Source organism: Erpetoichthys calabaricus, chromosome 17 (assembly GCF_900747795.2).
Source record: "Erpetoichthys calabaricus chromosome 17, fErpCal1.3, whole genome shotgun sequence".
Lineage (NCBI taxonomy): Eukaryota > Metazoa > Chordata > Cladistia > Polypteriformes > Polypteridae > Erpetoichthys > Erpetoichthys calabaricus.
This window is the reverse complement of record NC_041410.2, coordinates 1,253,614-1,269,541: the sequence shown is the minus strand read 5'-3', so window position 1 is coordinate 1,269,541 and position 15,928 is coordinate 1,253,614. Positions and strand designations below refer to the sequence as shown.

Genomic DNA, 15,928 nt, shown 5'->3' with positions numbered 1-15,928 from the left:
CAAATGTCACTGCCCTACACAGAAGTGACTGCGACTTTGTCTCTTGTTTGGATTTATTTTGGATCTTAGCATTGAAACCCTTTTTCTGTCTTTAATGTCTGTCTCCTGGCTGATCCTCAAATCTCGTCATTTTGCTGACATTACGACTCTGCTTATCATTTACACAATGCTAGTGTCATGTCACCTGACCGCCGTCCTCACTTATGTGACGTCACCGACGGTGGATTATAAATATGGCAGGACTTGCTCTGTGACAGATCTCAACTTATTAGGGTCAGTTAGTTGTTTCTTCTTCAAAGTTGGCCGAGCCTCAGGTATCGGTTTTGGTTTTTAGAATTTTTTGTTTTATTTTTCATTTTGTTCCCCATTTTGATTGTTGATCTTTGGCTGCCTTACTGACTTGACTGGAGCTGCCAACTCTCTTATTCTGGCAATGAGGACATTTGGGTTTGAGAAATGAGGACCTTTGAGGACACCTTTGATGCTGTAATACACCTTTATACTGTCTTATGGTTTTTAAAATGATATAAACCTTCAGTAGCAGATTATCACTATAATTATGATATGATGGCCCCAGTCACAGTCACTGGCAGACTAATAAGCCATTAAATATTCTGAATACGTCGAGCCTCTTAAATTAACAGACTTCACTCCTTCCATTCTTATTGTGATAACCTAACTGTTGTAAACCTGTAAGAATAATACACGTGGAAAATTCACTTCTAGTGAAATAAAAATCATTTTACTCTTTTTAATTGAATTTATTTGCATTTACCTACGTTGCTTTATATTTTTCCACTGAAGCTCTTTGTCTCAGTAAATCTGATAAATCAAATTAAATAAGGAGATTGATGTTCATGTCGTCTGTGAACTCGCACTTTCTGTTTGACATAACGAGTATTCATTAATTTAGGTAAATGAAAGAGTGATGAAAATATTAAATTATTTGACAAAGTGACTTATTACTTGATCAAGTGATAACTAAAACAAATTATTACATTTAAATGACAGAATAAATGTGTGAATTCTTTGTTAACTAACTGAAACTGTAATAGTTGACTCAATCATTTACAATTTATAAATCCATTTGGGAACAACGCGTGGTAATAACAATATTTTCCATTAAAATATTACAAAGCAGCACTTAAATACGACGGACTGTACCTTAATGGATAAAATTTCTTGTTTAACTAAACTGCTGAAAATCAGACCTCACATAGAAAATGTGAAATTGTAATTTCGATTTTAAATAAATTCACTTAGTTACAGTGAGTTAGGATTATAAATAATTAAGGAAAGGAACAACATTTAGAATGAATTGTCTACTCGCCAAGAAGATAAAGCAGAAATCAAATGATGAAGTGAAAAGCCAAATTGGAAGAGAAAAGCCAAGAACTTGAAGGGCTGTTTCTGTTCTCGTCGATATCTGTGCTGTTTACTACGAGAACAGAAGAGAAGATTCTGGAAAATAAACAGTGAGCACACGACTTCCACAAATGCTGATTAGTCAACAACTTTCAAATTTTCCCAATGATAAGGATAAGGGATTTCTAAATTTTAGGAGCCAAACTTCAACACATTTTCAAAATTTGATAAATTCCTCCGAGACAGTCCGTGGCACATTAAAAATAAGGACATGTCTGGAAAGTGAGGACGGCTGGCAGCCCTGACTTTGACCCACCTTTCGGTCTTTTAGTGTTATTTCTCTCCTTATGTTGTCATCTCCTGGTCAGTTCAGATACTCATAATAACCCGTCAACACATCTGTGTCATCATTATAAAGAAGTTAATTATTTATGGAAGGCACTTTGGTAATGAAGGGTGCTCCATAAAAATCACTGTGATAAACAATAAAATTTAACGAAGCCGTTCAAGTTGTCTTCCAAAGCCACACGACGGTCACTCCTACGGTACCTACACAGCACGTCCAGTGTCACAGGCGGTGACGTCTCTGCTCCATGTGTGTTTCTTGCCTGACAGTAATACACTCCGGCCTGACTGATCGTCACTTGTCTGAAGGTCAGAGTTGGTCCTGTGTCTATCGGGGTCTCTTCATTCCCTCTGAACCAGGTGTACTGGAACACCGCTGGGTTTGCTTCTGAGCTGCAGGTCAGAGTCGCAGGCTGACCTTCTAAAACTCCACCAGCTTGACTTGAAGCTGAGGTCTTCTTAGGTGCATCTGAAGTAGAAAACACTTTTAATAATAACACTTCATAGTTTACAATACTTTATTCAGCAATAAAAGTAGATAAAGATAGAAAAGAGCAAACAGTGGACTCAGGAGGCTTTCAGAGCCCTTTGCTTTCTGATCTCTTTATTGTGTTGTGGGTTTGTAATCAGAATATAAGTTTAATATGTCACTGTGCTCTGTGCAAATATTTTAAATCTGCTTTTCTTTTCTTTCTACTCACATGCACAGCTTTAGATTTAGTACAAAGGGGCTCAGCATTTAGAACTGCTAGGCCAAGTGTAGGATAAGACAGACAAAGACAAATGGGCATCGTGCACTACGTCTGTGTGTCAGAGTCAGCATGACATTGGATCTTCTCTTTGCCTTGACTAGAATGGCATGACTTACCTAAGTAAGGGCCTGCACATGGACAAAGAGTATAAAGCCTTGGAACATTGCCCTGCACACCTTTGAAGTTGATGGACGGATGGCAGATGGATGAAAATGGCAGACTGTATATATCAAGATCCCACCTCAGTGACAGTCTTGTCATTGGCTTCATCGTCTGTAATGTCGTGTAAATCGTCATTACAGAAAGAGAAGTTATTTTCTCTTATGTGATTTCTTACTGCCGTATCACTGCGGGAGAGGGTATTGCCTTTTAATATTATATCTGTTTAGGTTCACGTTACTTAAAACACCGCAATTAAAAAGAACTTATTGCAACCATGGAGCTAGCGCCCCCTAGAGGAAAACAGGGTTTCACTGTAAATTTGTCCATCAATCTTCACTCAGTAACCCTTAATGACAAAGTGAGAACATGTGACCAGAAAGGTTTGTAAATTTATTAAACAATTAGAAACTGAAATCTCTCATTCCTAGAAGTATTCTGCCCCTTCATACAGGACTTTGTAGAAGCCCTTTAGGCAGCAATTCCAGCTTTGAGTCTTCTTCTGAAGTCTCTACAAACTTTGGACACCTAAACTCAGTCAGTTTCTCCTGTTCTTCCTGGCTGATCCTCTCCAGCTCCATTAAATCTGATGGGAAGCGTCTGTGATCTGCCATCTTCAGGTCTCTCCACACACCTCCTATGGGAATTAACCCTTTAAACTCAGCCTCATTGTTCTGGACCTGCCGACGTGACAGAATAATAATGCAAAATTTTCAAAAACTGCATAAAATCATTCATTCCTCATTGCTATAAATAAAGAATAGTTGGTCTTTTTTGAAGCTGTATAAGAAACAGGATTATTTAACTTTATTTTTACTGTTTTCAAATCAGTCTCCACAGCTTACTTATCTGTTATTGAAGACCCCTGACCTACACAGCATTTAGAAGGGCAGATCTTACTCTGTCAGAATTTGTACAGTTGGTAAAGAAAGTATACGGAGTATTCACATTATAACAGCGAGAGCTGCAAGATTCAAAAACGACTTTAAATAACAACAAAAAGTAAAATTCTGAAATATACAAAGTTGAAACACTCGTCTCATTTAGCAGGTAGCAGTGAGTCCATCAAATTGTACACAAATTAAATTAGCACGTCCAAGAAAGATATTGGGGGGTCCGGGTCAAGTGTTACTGTGAGGCAGCAATTCATCCGTCTATGAGAGAAGAAAGAAAATCCTGCAATGAGGTGTCAAGGTATGCAGTACAGCATCTGAACTCTGAACTAAACGAGACGGGAGTTTCAACTTTCTATATTTCAGAATGTTTCTTTTTGTTTTGTTTTTTAAAGACGTTTTTGAATCTCGCAGCTCTCGCTGTTCCAATGTGAATACTCCAAATTCTGACAGAGTAAGATCTGACCTTCTAAATGCTGTGTAGGTCAGGGGTCTTCAATAACGGATATGTATGCTGTGGAGACTGATTTGAAAACAGTCAAAGTAGACAAACAGTAACCTGATTGTTGTACTTCTTAAATACAGTGAAACTACGCTTAATTTATAGCAATGAGGACATGAATGATTTCATGCAGTTTTTCCACATTTTGCCTTATTTTTCTGTTCCATCAGAGGGTCCAAAGCAACGAGGCTGAGTTTAAAGGGTTAAATCCTATAGGACATGTGTGGAGAGACCTGAAGATGGCAGATCACAGACACTTCCCATCAGATTTAATGGAGCTGGAGAGGATCAGCCAGGAAGAACGGGAGAAACTGACTGAGTTCAGGTGTCCAAAGCTTGTAGAGACTTCAGAAGAAGACTCAAAGCTGGAATTGCCGCCTAAGTGGCTTCTACAAAGTCCTGTATGAAGGGTCAGAATACTTCTGGAATGAGAGATTTCAGTTTTTGACTTTTAATAAAATTTGCAGACCTTTCTAAACACCTCACTTCACTTTCACATTACGTGTTATTGATTGTAGATTGATGGGCTAAAGGGACACGTTTATCAGTTTAAAATGAAATCCACAACACAATAAAGTGTGCAGAAAGTGAAGGGGTCTGAGGACTTTGTGAATCCACTAAAATTAAACTTTTCTTTCAATACTCCAACAGGAAAACGATGGCTCAAGAGGACCGATGGCTTACAGTCCACCTGCTAACACCGCTGTGTGTCCTCATCGTGGACAAAGGAGGCTGAGCTGTGTGGTTGGACTGAGAGCTTCAGCCTACAAGGCTCTGCTGGCGATGACACAACTAAAGACCCCGCTGATTCTTTAGGGGTCACCCTTATCTGTACAATCACTGATTTGGAGATGTGGTGTTAATAAACAGCCATCAGAGTTTGAAATCTTTATAAAGAGGTCTTCTTAGCTTGAGTGTAAATGTATTCACCTATGATTACGTTGGTGAGATAACAGACGGACACATTTATTTTCATTTAATCCAATCTCTGTAGTCAATAGCTAATTTTATATTGTGTTATGTACACTTTGTCTGTTCCCAATGTGCTTATCTGTGAGATCAAAGTCTCTCTAAAGTGAAATGCTCTTACAGAGGACATTAAGGGTTGTGGTCCTCTTTGTTGTTTTGTTCACAGACCCCACGGTGTACTGAGCTGTGCAGGTGAGGGTCTTCTTGTTGTGCAGAAAGGAGGCTGTGAAAGTCAGGATGGACAGCATGGCCTTGTTGCCATCAGCCCTGGTGGTCTCGCTTTGATTCGCAGTCCCATTCAGAAGGTTGTCCCACTGGATGGAGGGATTCTCGTCGGCACAAGGAGCCGGAGCAGAGCAGTTGAGAGTTACGAGTGTGCCCTCCATCATCTGAGCTGGTGTGTTGATCACTGGCAAGTCTAGAGAGTCTGATAAAGAAGTGCAAAGTGTTAGTGAGCACCAAATATGAAAATCTAAAGACAGTTTGGTGATTTGAATTTACAGGATAAAGAGAGACGTGAGCCTCTCAGCAGTGGTGTGTTCTTCCTTCTTACCCTGAATTGTAATTTCAACAAAATCATCAAAGTTATATGTAATGGTTTCTTCTCTGAAGTAATACTTCTTTGCATGATTAGGTTGGATTCCGTATAATAAGGTTGTACAGTTCTTTACTTTTAAGTCACCAACCAAGTAAACATTGAGGTTCTTCCATATGTCTAGTGATTGGTTATTGCTTGAAACCTTTGTGCCAGTCTTTGAACCAACCTTCCAGACACCAACAGGTGAAGACCCCACTGGCCTAACAGACGTGAATTGACATGGAATCAACAGACAGGAGCCGCGGTTAGCTTTTACTTTCTGAGGCACGGTGAGTTTATAGCCAACTTCACAGAACACACCTGGAAAACAAAATTAAAAGATCAGAATAAAGTCAATTAGTAGAAATGTGCAGCTCGTGTGAAATGTGCAGCGGGGATTCACCAAATCCCAGAAGATGACCACACAGCTCCTCGACTCCTGCTGACTACGAAGAGCTGGAAACTCAGTAAGCCTCACAGAACTTGAAAGAAAGAAAAATAACAGTTTAAAAAAATAAAAGATAAAATCATTAACTAAGGGAGCAGGCGAGGGACAGAGCCGTCACAAAGCCAGGCATTGAGCAGGACAAGCAGGACTTTAATTCGATATCAATGTATCTGACTTTGTTCATTTGCTTGCTCCCCATTCCTTTAATTTAATAAATAATATTAAAAAAATCTGTTACAACTTCATTACAGTCGTAACACAAAAGCCACTAAAACAATGAGGGCCATTGCTGCAAACAGTATGGTGGCACTCAGACAAACAACTGGCACCATTTTGACATCAGTGATTAAAGAACACACTCAGTAAATTGTAATAACTTTAAGAAATGAATTAAAATCACCGGGACACTGAAAAACAAGCAGCAGCCCCCCAGAAAGTAACAGGCCTTAGCAGGGTCAGCCTCTCGGACCCTCAGTCCACCACTGAGCAGGCTAAAGTGCACACGAGGCAGGAGAGCCAACACCTCACTTTGTGAGCACAGAAGATGGACGACCGACTGAGCCGCCTGCCATTGGGACAGCTGATGGCTTGTAATGAAAGTCTGCTGAATGACAAAGTGACCGCCATGGCCAGTGCTTCTTCATTTGGATGTTTGAGTGCTGTGGGTGCCACCTGGAAGCAGTGGACACCAACTGATTTTTTTTTATTTATGGCTCCAGTAGCCCCAGACCAGCGGCTCTCAAGGTTAGTCAAGGTGACATTCTGTGGGTACATGGCACTCCCCGGGGTATCAAATTAGATTACTGCATGATAAATGTCTGCCACTGTTTCACATTTCCAAAAGTGCAGTACATTTTAAGGGACACTCGACACTAAGGCCACATCCACACTGCTACTGTTACGTTTGTTTTTGTCTTCTTAACTCCTGAAAATGAAAGTTTCTGAAGCGCAGATTTCCACAGGCGTTTACTTCTGAAGATGCAGACCCTCATCGCACCCTGATAGGTTTGAGCTTATTACATACTGTAGCCCTCCTCTGATTGGTTCCTGATCAATACGTCTCATTCTCTGATTGGTCACCCTTCACAGAAGACCCCCACATTCCAACAGCGCGGACAGAGAGGAGTTGCTTTTCATGGCGCTTGTTGTGTTACTCCCCTGTAAAGATTTAAATTGTGTTTTGTTCAGGCTGCGTGTGGCCAACATGTGCAGAAGACAATTTACCTCTCACTACAGTATTCTGATAAATACCATGGTGGGTGACGTCACTGTCCCTTTGAGGATTTTTACATTGATCTGTGCAGGTTTAGTATCAGTGGACACTTACATGTGCCATTTTAGTGACGTCCATCAGCCTCCCCAACACAGACGCCTCATTGATGGAGTGCTGCTGTGATGGTCGTCCTTACAACAGGTTCTCACATTTCAGCAGAGGACCTTTAAAACTCTAGTAGACTGACCACTGGGTTCTTGGCCAACTCCCTCATCAAAGCTCTTCTTGCTTGGTTGCTCAGTTTGGTCAACTCTAAATCAAGACAAGGTGGGTCCAAAGTCCTTCCATTTTAAGATTATTGAGGCCTCTGGGCTCCTGGAGAAACTCAGAGTTTCAGAAATGGTTTTATTAACTGCAATGATCAAAGTCTCACCACAGTCTGATCAAGCAGGTCTACAGAGAGTTCCTAGGAAATTCATGTCTTTGTGAATTGATGGACCTTCTCTACACAGGGACACATGTGACTTTCTAAATGATGGCAATCAATTCAGTTTGCCACAAGTGGACTCCAATCAAGTTCTGCACACGTCTCAGGGAGAAGTAAAGTGAACAGGATGGACCTGCGCATAATCTGGGGTGTCACAGAAAAGGATCTGAAGACTTCAAGGAATGAGAGATTTCAGTTTTAGGTTTATCATAAATTTATAAAAACACATTTTTGATTTGTTATAGATTATTAGTGTAGAGTGATGAGCAAAAGTGGCAAAGGTGTTCATTTCAAATTAAATCTATGACACAATATAGTGTGCAGGAATTGAAGAGGTCTCAATATACTGTATCTCTATACTCAATATACTCTATCTATCTATCTATCTATCTATCTATCTATCTATCTATCTATCTATCTATCTATCTATCTATCTATCTATCTATCTATCATATAGTGCCTTTCACTCTATCTATCTATCTATCTATCTATCTATCTATCTATCTATCTATCTATCTATCTATCTATCTATCTATCTATCTATCTATCTATCTATCTATCTATCTATCTATCTATCTATCTATCATATAGTGCCTTGCGTGATGATACGTCTGTCTATTATTACACCTGATTTAAGCTCAGTTCCACAAAAGCCGATGTCTCACTCATTCACAGAAATCACAATTGTCCTCTACAAACACAAAGGCAATTATGGACCCTCACATCTTCAAGTGCTGCTCAGTTTAAACGCAGTCTTTGACTTTTCTAACCTGACCGCTGCATATGAACGTGTCCACACTTAATTCAGATTCAGTGAATTTCATCGCCTGCTTTTCTCCCTTCTAGACTATCGAGGATTCTGTAATTTGTGACCCAAACCACAAAACTCATTGCCACTTCTTGAACTTCTGGGTTTTCTGCCCCAAGATGTTTAATTGAAGGATAAGTTTGTATTATTCTTGTGTCAATTATACAAACAAACAGCTCGACAGAGAATATCGATCAGTGATCAGAACTGGCCCTAGTAATCTCAAATGGATGATCCACAGATGCTAAAGGGTTTCATTTGAAGTCATCTGTTGTTGGACTCTGATGCACCTCAGGATCAGACATCATCACAATCATCACGACTACAAACTCGAGATGTCAAAGAACGCCATTTAACTCACCTTGAGAGAGCCAAAGCATAAGAAACAAAGACCCAATGAAGAACATGGCTGTCTTTTTCAGTGAGTTGAGTGTAGTGAAGTCAGGATCTGTCAAAGACACAATGGGAAGAGAAACTGAATGATCTTGAGAAGAACACAAGAAATACAAATGAGAGGATTCAGTCCATCAGGTCCGTTTGTTTAGCTCATAGCTCAGCGGTCCTAATATCTCACCCTGATTCTTCTTAAAGGTTGTGGAGGTTTCTGCTTCAACTCCATGACTTGGTAGTTTGAAGAACTCAAACACTTGAACTCTCTTAGTCAGTTTTCAAGGGCCACTAACCTTAAGGTCCTCACACACCCACTTAATTCAAATTCATGGTTGGAACAATTGGGAATAAGTGGAGAACCAACCCTGGACAGAATGCCAATCGACTGCAGAGTCCACTCACACACAGACCTCCACAAAGCCAGTTTAGATTTGCTAATTGACTTAAGCTGCCATGTTTAGAAAAAGACCCACAAAGTCACAGGGGGGACATGTAAACTGTACAGTGAATGGGCCTGGAGTTCAGAATTTATATGTGTGACTGAAATTCTGTTAGGAACGATGTGATTTAATAATGCTGATATTCTGTAACCTGACACCACAACACCATATTTGTTTATTATTAGTATTGCCATTTTGTGACCATTTGTTTACAGTCACCATGGTAAGTTTACCCAGAAATCACTGGCAATGCAGGGCTCATGACATTAATAACTCCACAGCATTAATGTCAATGCTAGACGCTTCTTGTTCATCCGAGATTACGGATAAAATCTGTTTTTGTGTTTGTGCAATTTGTTTGGTATTTTGAATTTGAATTATATTTATTTATTTAGAAAATCTTAATGCACACTCGTATATAACCCCCTGACACATAGTTTTAGAAACTCACTGCACATTAGGAAATTCCTAATGCGTTAAACCTGATTAAGTCAGTGTTTGCGTTGCAATTACTTCATACATTTTCTTTAATTTTTCACTTAAGCTGGCACTTAAGTCTTCAATCTGCTTCAAGAATGATTTAAGATATGAAGAGATAGATAGATAGATAGATAGATAGATAGATAGATAGATAGATAGATAGATAGATAGATAGATAGATAGATAGATAGATAGATAGATAGATAGATAGATAGATACTTTATTAATCCCAAGGGGAAATTCACACAAGTGACTGCGAAGGTGGTAGGGATGTGAACGATCGTAAGCATGCTCCACACGCAGCCAAGAGTTGATTCTACAATAAAATAAAATAAAAATAAAAAGAGGAATAATATTGGAGGTCAATCATCACCCAAAAGCCGATAGTAGACGTCACGTAGTATATGTGGACCAAATTTCAGGTCAATCACTGAAACGGTTTGCGAGCTACAAGTGATTTAAAATCCTGGACAGACAAAAGGACAGCCACGGGAGCGCATTATAGAAGAAGATAAAAACACACTCAAACACACACTGCGGTCCAAACACACAAAACAGCATGGCTACAAAGCAAATGTGCTTTTCTGTCTGTTGTTCTTGTAATCACAATCCCAATACTTGCACGTCAGGTCATTTTTTCTTCCATCCTGCCAAGAACCCCCAAACGCCGCTCTTTTTCGGACGATTTGGTCTGCAAAGTTACGGGGAGCTGGAGACGTGACACGGGAGCAAACCGAGGAGCTGCACGCGGCGATTGTTTATACGTAAGTCACACGTATGGGGGTCCAGCCAGCGAGAAATCAGAAACGACCCGTCTTACGAGCTACTTTATACGATGTGACAGCTGACGGCATTGACACCGATAGCCAGCTGATCACCAGGGGGCTCAAACCGGTGGAGACCCGTTAGTCGAAACTTTAATTATGCCGTCCTACAGAGGCATTTTCTTTTAAATTGCAAATTCTATACGGTGCTTACATTAAAATAAATAAATAAATCCAAATAACAAGTCATAAGTAATGCCGGAATAACAGTACAATAATAAAAAGCCTTCAGTTCTGGCTTACCTTAAAGTGACATTCACTAAATCCTCCAAAGCGCTGCGCGGACACTCTGGACGGACGGGTCACCTACTCGGATCCGCGGCGCGACTTTTATTTTTATTTTTATTTTCTTTCCTCTTATCATTTGAGGAACTGCGCGTCATTTAAACCGCCCGGCGTGTCACCAAGGGGCGGGGCAGCGCGGCGACAATGCAAGTGTTGACCTTTATGTGCCAAGAGCGAAATAAAATGACAGAAATAAATAGGGCGCTGAAAATAAAAAAATATATCAATAGGTACATATGTGAAAGGGGCTTGCAAAGTCAAGGGTGTCAGTTAGATTATATGTCAAATTTAGACGCGCATACAGTCCAGATTTACAATATTTTAAAGTTAGATAATACAAAGACCAAGTGTTTGCTGATTCCTTTGTCTTCTTCTTCCAATAAAACAAAACAAAAAACATCTGTACTGACAGTGTATTCTCAAGGAATTCAGAGCCCTTCACTTTCTTCACACTTTATTGTGTTGTACATTTAATTTTAAATACATTTTCCAATTTTGCCCATCAATTTATATTCAGTAACCCATAATGACAAAGTGAAAACATATTTTCAGGAAGGTGTTTGAAAATGTACTAAAAACCAAAAACTGAAATCTCTATCTATCTATCTATCTATCTATCTATCTATCTATCTATCTATCTATCTATCTATCTATCTATCTATCTATCTATCTATCACGTTACATATGTGTGTGACAGGAACACCTTCCAGGCTCATCTACTGTAAGGTATGTGATACCCCACCTGGGGGACAGGGGGCGCTGTTTCTAGAGGACATCCGAGGTCTCCGAGTGTCTGTGCCATCTCACTTGGACCCAAACTTGCCAAGGCACAGATCTCCTCCTGACTGACTGTCTCTTTACAGCCATCACCTCTAAGAAGCCAAGAAGGCTGTCTGTTTAATTTAACGGTTCTGTCCTGTGCATCAGTTTAGTTTAAATTGTATTGCAATTCAAAGGGGTGACCCAGCTGACACCCCAACATTTCTTGGGACTCACCACACATTTCTTTCACCCTTACACTGTGTATACACTGTATATATACACAATATTTATAAATACATCTATAATGCATGTCCGTGTGTGTCCACCTTAATAAAAGGATAAGTGTCTGTGTGTCTGTGTCTCTGCCATTGCACAAGATGGTGCATCACAAACATTTTTAGTGATAAAATACATTGCATATCTCATTACAGTAGATGGCACATCACAAATATTATAATAATCTCAAAAGAAAGTGACTTTTAGATAAGATGATTATAATAATAATCCAGCATGAGCAGAGAGTCCAGTTTCAGTTGACCTTGGAATCAATGAGACAAACGGCAGCGCTGTGCACTGTGTGTTCAACTACCCATGAGCCACTGCAAATGACTTGTATGGTTTCCATTTCTATCCTTTGAAGTTAACGTGTAGTTTTCAAATTTCTTTTACTTTTTTGATTTGCTGTTAAAAAAGAGCTAATCTTAATTATAAGAATAAAACTGGACAGAAATTGTCTAACAATAATCGGAGATCTGCCTGGTCAGACATTAAACATTTAGCTGATCAGCTTCAGCCAAACAACAAGACCCATGTAAGGGTGTGTATGTTATAACAGCTAACAGTTTTAAAGCTAACGGGTTTAATAAATTCTATTGAAGATTTGAGCTCCTGGATGTCACTGAGCAAGTCAGAGGATTGAAGCAGATGGTTTCTGACAACAGAGAGATGTCGTTTGTTGACATTACTTGTTATAAAATGACCTGCAAAGCTTCTAAAGAGGAAGCTCAGGGTTTATGAGACCCAATTCAGTTTGCATACCCGTGTAACAGAGGGACAGAGGACACCATTGTCACTTTGCTTCATCTGTTGTGTGTCCACCTGGAGGGCTCAGGACTCATGGGAGGCTCTCATTTGCTGACTTCTCCTCAGGATTCATGTCATCGAGGCCCACTTTATTACAGAGACTTGGTGAAGATTTGAACTTGGACTCCAGTTTGGTTGGGTGTCTGATTGACTTTTTAACAGACAGAATGCAAGAGTGAAGGTCAATGGCCACCTGTCTGACATGCCGTGCTTATCCAAAGAGTCCCCTCAGGGGTCTGTTCTTTCAGCTCCTGTCTACATTGTCCACACTATTGATTATCACAGTAAATTTAAAAATGGCTTCCTCTTAAAATGTGCCGATGACTCGGTGACTGACAGCCTATTTAATGAGCTGCTCCAATCTCCATTTGCACCAAAGAAGAGGAGTGAGCAGTGATCCGCTTTTTATGGCATAAAGGTGGACCAGGGGGCCTCAACCCACAGCAGGCTTTCTGCACAATACAGAGACGATGTTTACATCAGTGGAGTGTTGACAAATGGATTGAGAAGTTCACAAATGGTTAGATAAGCGTCAGCCATGAAGAAGGAGGATTGGGATGCCCATCTACATCCACTGCTCACTATAACTACGCGTAAGTCTGTACCCTGATTCTGACGAATTGTCGCAGATTTGAACCTCTGGTTCACCTTCTCTTTTCTCAAATGTCCAACACACACAAAATGGAGTTTGTGAATTCACTAAACCAAAGCAATCAAGTTGATATGCAGCTACATCAAACTTCAACATACACTTTGCTGAATGTACAACTTTACTTGACAGAAGCATTGAAAGAGCACAATCCGACCTCATGATGATAGCTAAATGAGCTAAAGAAGAGGGTCTTAAAATCAACATCAAACAGACATCAGCTACACCAATCAACAGTCAAACTCCAACATCAAACTCGATGGACATCAAATATTGTGGAAAGATCACTTTAAAAACTTAGGATCAAGGGTAGCATTGGGCCAATCAGGTAACAAGATATGGAAAGGCCAAGACTGGACTGTCTTTTGCAAATCTAAAATATATTCAGCTCTTGTTCATCTCACCAACATCAAGAAAGGCATCTTCTAAGCAACGTGCCTGGGCAGACTTCTTTATGAAAGTGAGAGTTGGATCATCACACCAAAGAGATCACAAAAAGGCCTACACATTTACACCATTAGCTGTTACAGAATCCTACTTAACTCCAGGCACTGGGATAGAGTAAGACATGACTCTCATAATGGAAGAACTCAAGTCCAACTGTTGGACACAACAAAGGCGACTCCGACACCAATAACTGAGATTATCAACCAATATGAGTACAGAGGGAGAAGCAGGGGCAGACCGCGTTTGTCTTACAACAACTACATCAGCAAACTAGTAAATCGTGATGAGCCCCAATGGTCAGTGAGATGAGGGCAGCGGCTGTCAATCGAGAAAAGTGGAGACGTCTGCAAACATACCATCTTCATAGCCAAGTGATGATAATGTCACCTTCAGTCATTAAAATGTGGATCACTGCTGGCTGCACTTCTTTGGTGGCCGTGTTTACTGCTAGAGAACAACAAGAGAAACTGACTGATGAAGGTCAGACTTGAGCACTGAGGCCACAGACACGCCATGTGTCCACATGTGGGAGGTGAAAGCTGTATAACGAACACAATGAAATGATCACAAAAGTGTGGATAATTACTGACGTTCCCTCATATGTAGCAGATTTTGTTATTGGAATTATGTTTGGTCCTCTTGTGGGTTATGTTTCGTATTTTATTTTATATATATTTTACTTATCATTTATTATGTTTATTTTTGTGCTAACGTACACTATTCATGGTGAGTTATGTGCCCTGCCCCCTTGAAATAGAGCATCAGGACCAATATGGTGGCGCACTTAGCTCACACTCAATGTCAGGTGGGAGGTGAACTCACACAGCAGTCCCAGTTAAGTAACAGAAGCTCTCAAAACTTAACTGACTTGATAATCCCAGCAATTGAAGTAATCCTAATGACGAGCAAAGCAACACAACCAGTCAGGTCTGAGAACAGAAGTTGCTCTTATTTACAGATTTTTCTGAGTTAAATCAGATACCTCAATAGTTTGCCCTGCTAGTCTGTTTTATCACACTTGTCAAGCTTGTGTGAGTAGAGTCTGACATCTTCAAGGCAGGTAAGTGCTGGCACTCCAAGCCAATAGCGGGCACTGTTGCTAACCCAATTTTCTTTTCCATCCACAGATCAGAGGACTGTCACCCAGTAGACGAGTGGTCTCATTTACTTGTCTGTCCTGGAAGCCCCTCTCCATCCTCTATAAGACCAAGCCGACCCCCAGAAGTGTGTGTTCAGTTCAGATCTGTGACTCAGAGACTCAGAACTGTTATTTTTATTCTCATTAAGGTCTTCTACTTGACAGCAGATGCTGTTGATTTGCCCCACTGTTGTGCCTTTTCGTTTATTGTTATTTTTTAACACTAAATTTAGTTTACTACAGCAGAACCCAAACCCTTCACTCTGCCTAATTCTCATTCTTCTTACACTTTATTAAATCAAATTGATTCAGACTGCCCTCCTGTAACACCAAATGCTTTAATTTGGGAAGGCCTTTGTGGACACATCTCCTTAAATCATGAATCCCCTTTTATCCAGTCACAGATTCTCTTTCTGTAGAGCACAGTTATATGTCATACACCTCTGTCACTACTCCACTCTTTGTCTGTTCTTATACTTATTAACTTTTAGGGGTAGAAAGTTCACAGGTGAATCCCACTTGTCTCCAGGACTGTAGCCCACCACCTTAGTGTTTGATTCTCCATTCTCTCATCGGAGTCTTTTGTCTCCTTCACTCTGATTAACCTCACTGAGAATAAAAAAAATTAATTTCTTCAACCGTCGATGATAATGAAGAAAAAAACATACAAGCAGGAAAGCAGGCTTAAAGAGTTTTAATCTTTAAATAATATCATCAAATAACTAGAATTAGAAATAAAAGGAAAATCAGAATGTGGCCACCCAAGCCATACAACCTGAGAGTTTTAGACGTTCAGTCCCTCAGGTGGCAGCTCATCTTGGAGTTTCAGTCGATCCTCTTGGTCAGCTCATCCCATCTGCTCTCTCTGTCACGTCAGCTCCTCGTCTGATGTCTGACTGCTTACTTTCTGAT

The 15,928-nt window shown here is 40.1% G+C and overlaps 1 protein-coding gene across 3 annotated transcripts in view; it reads right to left on the bottom strand.

Moving 5' to 3' along the window:
* The window catches only part of LOC114643329 (sialoadhesin-like), a 63,615-nt gene that overhangs the window by 22,907 nt on the left and 24,780 nt on the right, over positions 1 to 15,928 (bottom strand). Inside the window, exons 1-5 of one of the 3 annotated variants that reach the window (XM_051920264.1) lie at positions 10,896 to 11,044; positions 8,880 to 8,966; positions 5,539 to 5,883; positions 5,107 to 5,412; positions 1,919 to 2,179 (exon numbers count right to left, since the gene is read on the bottom strand). In XM_051920264.1, coding sequence (XP_051776224.1) covers positions 1,919 to 2,179; positions 5,107 to 5,412; positions 5,539 to 5,883; positions 8,880 to 8,925 — 958 coding nt within the window. In that variant the 5' untranslated portion in view covers positions 8,926 to 8,966; positions 10,896 to 11,044. Of the gene's footprint in view, positions 1 to 1,918; positions 2,180 to 5,106; positions 5,413 to 5,538; positions 5,884 to 8,879; positions 8,967 to 10,895; positions 11,045 to 15,928 lie in introns of those variants that run through there. The other 2 variants (XM_051920265.1, XM_051920266.1) reach the window with 2 other exon arrangements.